Source organism: Osmerus eperlanus, chromosome 2, assembly GCF_963692335.1.
Source record: "Osmerus eperlanus chromosome 2, fOsmEpe2.1, whole genome shotgun sequence".
In the NCBI taxonomy this organism is placed as follows: Eukaryota; Metazoa; Chordata; class Actinopteri; order Osmeriformes; family Osmeridae; genus Osmerus; species Osmerus eperlanus.
In genome coordinates, this window is record NC_085019.1 from 1,587,888 (window position 1) to 1,595,387 (window position 7,500).

Sequence of the window (7,500 nt, forward strand, 5' to 3'; positions counted from 1 at the left end):
AGCAGAGCTGGAGGAAGGAAGACTGGAGAGAAAGATTTGAAGAGAGAGAGAGAGAGAGAGAGAGAGAGAGAGAGAGAGAGAGAGAGAGAGAGAGAGAGAGAGAGAGAGAGAGAGAGAGAGAGAGAGAGAGAGAGAGAGAGAGAAAAGCCGAGAGGTGGAGGAGAGGCACAGGAAGGAGAGACCCGAGGCGATTGGACTGGAGCGAGAACGAACAAAGGAGAAGAGGAGGAGGAGAAGAACTGGGGAGAAGAAGAGAGAAGAGGTCTGAGTGAGTATGACCAGCTGGAGATGTTGTGCTACTGTACAGTGTGTGTGTGTGTGTGTATGTGTGATTGTGAGTGTGTGTTTGTATGCCAATGAGATGTGGGAGGACTTATCGGTGCTAACCCTAATCCTGAGCAGCCTGTTAGGCTGACAACATCACCTCTGTCATTCTGCACTGCAGGGTCATCCAACACACACACACACACACACACACACACACACACACACACACAGAGAGACACACATCTCTCCTTGTCTGGCTCACACAGCACTGTGACTGGCTCAGGTAAGAGATATGCTGCTTCTTGCGTCTTAACAGACTTGTTCACTTCTAACAACACTACATAGTCACGTAACCTGCTGTGTGTGTGTAATATACTGTATGTGTGAAAAGGACCCATTCTTCAGGTTGTTATATCATGTCTGTGTGTGTCTAGTGTTACATGTGTGTGAAGACGACTAAGTCTTCAGGGTGTGTGTTACTTGTGTGTGTCTTCAGGGTGTGTGTGTGTTACGTGTGAAAGCCTGTCATAAAGACAACAGTAGAGGGTGGATCTGTGTTCAATACAGGTGTGTTTGTGGGCAGGTTATGAGTCTGCAGGGTACTTGTTCCAGGGCGAGTTCACTCGGAGTGGGTTATTGTCATTAAGAGACCCACCTATCTGGAATGAGACCCAATCACCTTTACCCAGCGCGTCCAACCACACCTAAACACACACAACCAGAACAACCACATGTTTGTGAGCAGCACCCTCCAAGACTGGGAGAACGTGCTAACAGTCTCTCCCTGCCCAGTCTCTCCCTGCCCAGTCTCTCCCTGCCCAGTCTCTCCCTGTGACTGGGCTGTAGGAGTCCCACACTGGCACCATCAGGGTGTCCAGTCTCTCCCTGTGACTGTGCTACATCACACAAGACGCTTTCCCTGCGATTCATCCTGGTGTTCCCGCCTCTGTCTTCCACAGGTCAGCCAATCCCAGCGCCAGCTCCCTCACTAGCACTGACCAATCGGAAGTCCTCGTTCTGAGTGACAGCTGTCCTGAGCCAACAGGATGGAGGCTGGGAGCGAGGTGCTCGGCCTTCTGGAGAAGATCTGGGCCAAGCTGCAGGGCCTCCCCCACGCCAGCTCTATAGAGATAGGAGCCTTCTTCATCGTCCTCCTCTTCATCAGTAAGATCCTCTCTCACACACACACACACACACACACACACACACGCGCGCTAACCTTCCTCTCTCTGCCATCCTCTGCAGTGGTCATCCTCCTCATGATGGTTATAACCTGTGTCACCTGTTGCTGCTGTCGCAAGACCCATCCCAAAGGACCCCACACCTGAGACATATTTAGACAGGCAGTCAACATGGACCTCTATTAATCTGTAGAATAAACACCCAGTCAGAGAGAGCTTAAATTAGTCAATGTGTTAAGTTATATTGCCGTAGGCCATCTTTATAAAGAAGCTATCTATACGGACCTACGGTCTACTTGATGAAGAAATGAGGACCCACACACAGAAAGGGAGACAGAAACTGCACTACAGAATGGAAGACACATTTAGTCAGGCATTCTGCATGGACATCCCAAACATCTTCAGAGTGGAGATGAAAGCAGAATACAGCATACACACTAAGAGCATCGTGGACGGTTATTACTGAGCTATTCTATTCAGACCTCTGGACGTCAGAATCACACACCCTGGCCAGCGCTCCAGGTGTTCAGGAGAGTCCACATTCCTTGGAGCGCCCCTGAACCAAGGCACCTAGGAGGGGCGGAACGTATATAGGGGTGGGGCTTACTGGGAGGGGTGGGGCTTACTGGGAGGGGTGGGGCTTACAGGGAGAGGTGGGGTTCACTGGGAGGGGTGGGGCTTACAGGGAGGGGTGGGGCTTACAGGGAGAGGTGGGGCTTACAGGGAGGGGTGGGGCTTACAGGGAGGGGTGGGGCTTACAGGACAGGAAAGGGGTTCACTGGGAGCGGTGGGAATAACTGTTGGGGAGGAGTTCTCTGGGAGGGGCGAGGTTAACTTACGGTGTGCCAAAAACAAGCTGAAACACTTTAAGAGGAAAAAGGGATGCAGCCTGACCCCTGCTGGAACTATCTGGAACTGCAACAGTGATCAATGTATATTCTTTTACTAAAAACACAGCCTGTTTAATCGGTTATCGGTATGATTAATATGTAGCTACGATGTATAACATTTGTCACATCAACGATATATCAATGATGATTGTACATCTCTGAACATTAAACTGTAATTTCCTATATTTTTGTATATGTTGAATATGTGAATGAGTAATGATAATGAGCGTGTGTTACTGTGTGTGTGTGGTGTGTGTGCGTATTCCTGTGTGTGTGTGCGTTCCTGTGTGTGTGTGTGGTGTGTGTGCGTTCCTGTGTGTGTGTGTGTGTGTGTGCGTTCCTGTGTGTGTGTGCGGGTGTGTGCGTTCCTGTGTGTGTGTGTGCGTTCCTGTGTGTGTGTGCGTATTCCTGTGTGTGTGTGCGTATTCCTGTGTGTGTGTGCGTATTCCTGTGTGTGTGTGCGTTCCTGTGTGTGTGTGCGTATTTCTGTGTGTGTGTGCGTTCGTTCCTGTGTGTGTGTGTGGTGTGTAACTCACGTCTCCTGTTCACAGAAGGACACCATGGCATCAAAGTCGGCGACAGCAGCTTTGTCCGTCTCCTTCTCTGAGCCTCGCTTCGCCTGAGCAGCACCATGACAACACCATGGTTAGAACTGGTGTCACACACACACACACCTTCGCCTGAGCAGCACCATCAGAATCAGAATTCGGTTTATTCGCCATGTACTATGTTATACAAACACAGAATTTACTGTGGCAGGGAGGTGCAAAACACTAAACATATACAGATCTTAAATTAAGTAAAAGTACAAAAGTTTAACTATTTCTAAGAACTAAACAATCTAAGAATACAACAATTTAAATATAAAATAAAATATATATAAAAATAAAAATAAGAATAATGAACAGCGTGAATGGTCAACATAGTGCAATCGGATACTGAGATAAAGTGGCTTATGCATACTGAATTGCCATTATATGGACTTATAATAGTTAAATAAGTGAATGAATGTCAATGGGAGTATAACCGGGGAGTGTAATGGGAGTGTAACCATGACAACACCATGGTTACAACTGGTGTTCACACACACACACCTGCTTGCGAGCCAGCTCCTTGCGTATGAGGAAGTTCATCTGCTCCTTGTCCCTGTGGGAGAAGTAGGTCCTGCAGCTGGAGGGCAGACCGTCCCTCCCCGCACGGCCTGACTCCTGGTAGTAGCTGGCCAGGGACTTAGCCAGGTTCCAGTGGGCCACGAACCTGCACACACACACACACACACACACGGTTAAGATGGTGTTATCTCTGTGTTTGGGAACATTCCTGGCCTTTAGGCCCCGCCCACCTGACGTTGGCTTTGTCCACTCCCATGCCGAAGCTGATGGTTGCCACGATCACCAGCACCTTCCCCTGCATCCAGTCAGACTGGGCCTCTGTGCGATCTCCCGTCTTCAACCCTACAGGCAACAGAAGGTGAGAGACGTGTGTGCAGTACAGGATTACAGCACTCCGTGTTTGTCAGCTATGGGCAAATACAGCCATTCATGTTTGCGGTTTGCACACTATTACAGTGCTCCATGTTTGTAGTCCATACAGAACTACAGCCCATGTTAGTAGTCCATACAGAACTACAGCCCATGTTTGTAGTCCATGCAGAACTACAGACAATGTTTGTAGTCCTGCTGGTGAGTCTCACCTGCATGGTAAGGCTTGGACAGGACTCCTAGGCTGGTCAGCTGATGGGCCACAGTTTCACAGGCCTCTCTGGTCCTGCAGTACACAATCCCACAGCCCTGCTACCAGACAACACACACAGCTTCAACACACACAGCTTCAGGAACAGAATGTTACCAGACAACACACACAGCTTCAGGAACAGAATATTACCAGACAACACACACAGCTTCAGGAACAGAATGTTACCAGACAACACACAGCACAAAGCACAGGTGAAGTATGTGTGCATGAGATCAGATGAAGACAGAAACTGGATCACGATGGAGAGAAAGTGGAATATACAAAAAGAGATGCAAGATGAGAAGGACAGAAAGAAAGAGAGGACCTGGTCTCCTGCTCCTACCTGTGTCTCCCCCGTGCCCCCCGTGCCCCCCGGGCCCACGCCCCACAGGGCCTCTGTGATGAAGGCGTGCAGGTGAGCGTAGGGCTCCTCCAGCTGTTCTCGGAACACCACATCGTAGTGCAGGTTACTACGGAACACCGGTGTGGCGAAGGACAGCGGCGAGCGCAGCCTCAGGGACTTGCTGATGTCTTCCTGAACCTTTTTGGGCGCTGTGGCGGTCAACGCCACACAGGCCACCCCGGGAAGACGGGCTCGCAGCTCACCCAACTTGAGGTAGTCCGGCCTGAAGTCATGCCCCCACTGGGAGACGCAGTGGGCCTCGTCCACCGCCAGGTATGAGACCAGCCTCCGGGAGGAGAGGCTGGTCAGGCACGGCTTGAACCCAGGTGAGGCCACCATCTCTGGGGTGATGTAGAGCAGCTTCAGCCTGGGGCTCTCGCTCTCCAGGTCGGCCATGATGACACGGCGCTCGGCGATGGGGAGCTTGGAGTTGATGGAGCAGGCGGGGATGTTGAGTTCTCGCAGGTGCTCCACTTGGTCCTGGTGGAGGAGGAGGGAGAGAAAGGAGAAAAATGTGTTGAGACAAAAACAAGAATATGAAAGACATAGACGAGAAAGTGACCCAAAGAGAGCAGAGAGGGAAAGGTAGACTGGCAGACAGGTAGACTAACTTGTATGAGAGCGATGAGGGGGGAGATGACCAACGTGATGCCATCGGCCAGCATCGCTGGCAGCTGGTAGCACAACGATTTCCCTGCCCCCGTGGGCATGCACACAAATACATCGCGGTCTCCTGCACGGTGAAGAGACAATTCATGTGTTATTAGGTAGGATCTAGCAGGTTTACTGGCAATGACGCTCCTTAACATGAGATGGCTTGACAGGTGCCAATGTCCTGTGTCGTCTATCGAGTAGGATAAATAGCAAGTTTAATGTTATGAGACTACACTATTATCATAACGTCGTTAGTCACTTAGTTAGCTTTGTGACCAACACGATCGGTCTCCATCAATTCACTGACAAAATAGCTTGCTAATTTGCCGATTAGGGCGAAGCGTTAAGGTTAGCGACCGTTGTGGTAGCTAGCAATTTAGGTTAAGTCTTCGTGGGAGGGTAATCTATATTATTTATAATCTATACCTTTGATAACGGCCTTGACCGCGTCCTCTTGCTTCTGTGAACGGAATACATCAAACCCAAAATGGGTTTTTAACGCCTTTTTAAGGGAAGTCATCACTTACTAAGTGAAACTCCCAACTTCACAACAAACTTCACTCTGCTCAGCTGCCGGCGTCGCATTACGATGACATCACGGTATTCGTGTATGGCAGAAATGCTCATGGCAAACGTTTATGCATATTAATTCCCATTAAACATATTTAAATACATTAATTTGCCATATTATTTGCCTGCATTGTGCAATCGAAATTATTTTCAGAGTGACCAACAACAAAAGCCAAGTATTATGTATAGGAAGAGACAACGCAAAAACAAGTCCGATTGGACTAGCAGACACACCTTTGTTCCTTCAACCAATAGGAGGCCAGTCTTCCATGTGATCATTTTTTACAAATTAGAGCGTCAGTCTGATTTCAATCAAGGCTAGAAATCAGATCACCTGATTTTTTCGACAGGTGTGTTCCTATCCATACACGGGAGGTTTAAACATCATACATTCTAATGATGTGTTGGCCCTTGCGTAGCATGACACGGAAACTAATCCTGATCTAACATAAAACATGTACTTTAAACCTCCATTTTGTTTCCGAGGCTTTGCTCCCATGGACCGGTCTACCTTGTCGTCTGTCTCTGACAGCGTCTGTGTGCTCTGGGGCTGTGAGTTGAAGGAGACCCAGAAGAAGGTTGTCTTCGACGTAGAGGAGGATCTGCTGGAGCATCAGTTCTTCATACGAACCGTCAGTCAGCCTGCCAAACCACGCGGATCTGAGTCTGAATCCTGATCTGATTCTACTATCCATAAATACTAACCATCTGAAACTGATGTATTCATTTTGCAAATGCTTTCATCTGAACAATGTACAGAAGAGGGTGCAGCTAGGATCTCAGTCGAATGCTCTAGCACTAAACAATCTTGAGCTGTAGCTTATCTGAAGGGATGACTGGATCTGACTCTGAATCTGAATCCTAAGTATCTGAACAGAAAATGCTAACTGTCTCCTGTGTGGCTCTGTACTGTTCAGATCTAACTGTCTCGTGTGTGGCTCTGTACTGTTCAGATCTGCTTGAGTGCCGAGGCCACTGTGGAGATGCATGTGGTGGAGGTTAACGACAGGGTAGGCGTCTACTCCGACCTGGTGCCCATTGCCACCCTGCACCCCCTGTGCCAGCCCATGGTGAGCCTGGGGCATCTGTCATGTTTTCATCCAGATGGTCTGGTTCAAAGACACGTTCCAGTCTTTCAGGTTGTCTTCCTGGGGACGATCTTGTGTGTGTCTTGGTGTGTGTCTTGGTGTGTGTCTTGGTGTGTGTCTTGGTGTGTGTCTTGGTGTGTGTCCTGGGGATGACCTCATGCGTGTCCTGCTGTGTCCCCAGGTGAGCTTCAGTGGGTTTGAGCTCACGCCCCCTGTCACCTTCCAGCTTCGCTCTGGGCCTGGTCCTCTCTTCATCACGGGACAGCATGTCACCTGTACGTACCTGAGTAGAAACTGTAGATACCTGAGAAGACTGGTAGAGATGATATCACATGTACATTAGAGAATCATTAAAAGAAATGTAAGTTACTAGTGATGATACTTCATTCTTTTCTCCTCTGCTCATTGTGTCAGTATGGTCTTTGTGTATCTCGTATGACAGTGACGTTGGAAGACGAGGAGGAGTTCGAGCCAAGGAACGTTTTCACCTGGATGCAGCCCCATGGTAAGCTTTCAGAACCAGGACTCTTGGAACAAGAACATTCCGAACCTGATGGAACCTTCAAAATCTGAACCTTCAGAATCATAAACGGAATACCCAGAGTCTGAACATCAGACCTCATTCATTCATACGTAACTTATTTACTAATATTGCAATTATTTTCATTATTAAGTGTGGAGGGAAATATCTTGATATTTTGGCCTTTCATAGC

The 7,500-nt window shown here is 48.7% G+C and overlaps 2 protein-coding genes and 1 long non-coding RNA gene across 3 annotated transcripts in view; 2 read left to right on the forward strand and 1 right to left on the reverse strand.

The window, feature by feature from the left end:
- The window catches only part of LOC134041047 (uncharacterized), a 2,101-nt gene extending 76 nt beyond the window's left edge, over window positions 1–2,025 (forward strand). Inside the window, exons 1-3 of the long non-coding RNA XR_009932942.1 lie at window positions 1–268; window positions 1,227–1,431; window positions 1,513–2,025. The exon at window positions 1–268 is cut by the window's left edge and continues 76 nt beyond it. This is a non-coding gene — a long non-coding RNA (uncharacterized LOC134041047). The remainder of the gene's footprint in view (window positions 269–1,226; window positions 1,432–1,512) is intronic.
- recql5 (RecQ helicase-like 5) overlaps window positions 1–5,707 on the reverse strand; it is a 12,299-nt gene extending 6,592 nt beyond the window's left edge. The window contains exons 1-7 of the mRNA XM_062487219.1: window positions 5,556–5,707; window positions 5,087–5,208; window positions 4,416–4,955; window positions 4,032–4,128; window positions 3,681–3,792; window positions 3,433–3,595; window positions 2,875–2,957 (exon numbers count right to left, since the gene is read on the reverse strand). Coding sequence (XP_062343203.1) covers window positions 2,875–2,957; window positions 3,433–3,595; window positions 3,681–3,792; window positions 4,032–4,128; window positions 4,416–4,955; window positions 5,087–5,208; window positions 5,556–5,649 — 1,211 coding nt within the window. The 5' untranslated portion in view covers window positions 5,650–5,707. The remainder of the gene's footprint in view (window positions 1–2,874; window positions 2,958–3,432; window positions 3,596–3,680; window positions 3,793–4,031; window positions 4,129–4,415; window positions 4,956–5,086; window positions 5,209–5,555) is intronic.
- Window positions 5,708–6,065: 358 nt separating this feature from the next.
- Window positions 6,066–7,500, forward strand: part of npm2a (nucleophosmin/nucleoplasmin, 2a) — a 1,791-nt gene continuing 356 nt past the window's right edge. Inside the window, exons 1-4 of the mRNA XM_062486994.1 lie at window positions 6,066–6,331; window positions 6,653–6,769; window positions 6,969–7,062; window positions 7,230–7,292. Coding sequence (XP_062342978.1) covers window positions 6,155–6,331; window positions 6,653–6,769; window positions 6,969–7,062; window positions 7,230–7,292 — 451 coding nt within the window. The 5' untranslated portion in view covers window positions 6,066–6,154. The remainder of the gene's footprint in view (window positions 6,332–6,652; window positions 6,770–6,968; window positions 7,063–7,229; window positions 7,293–7,500) is intronic.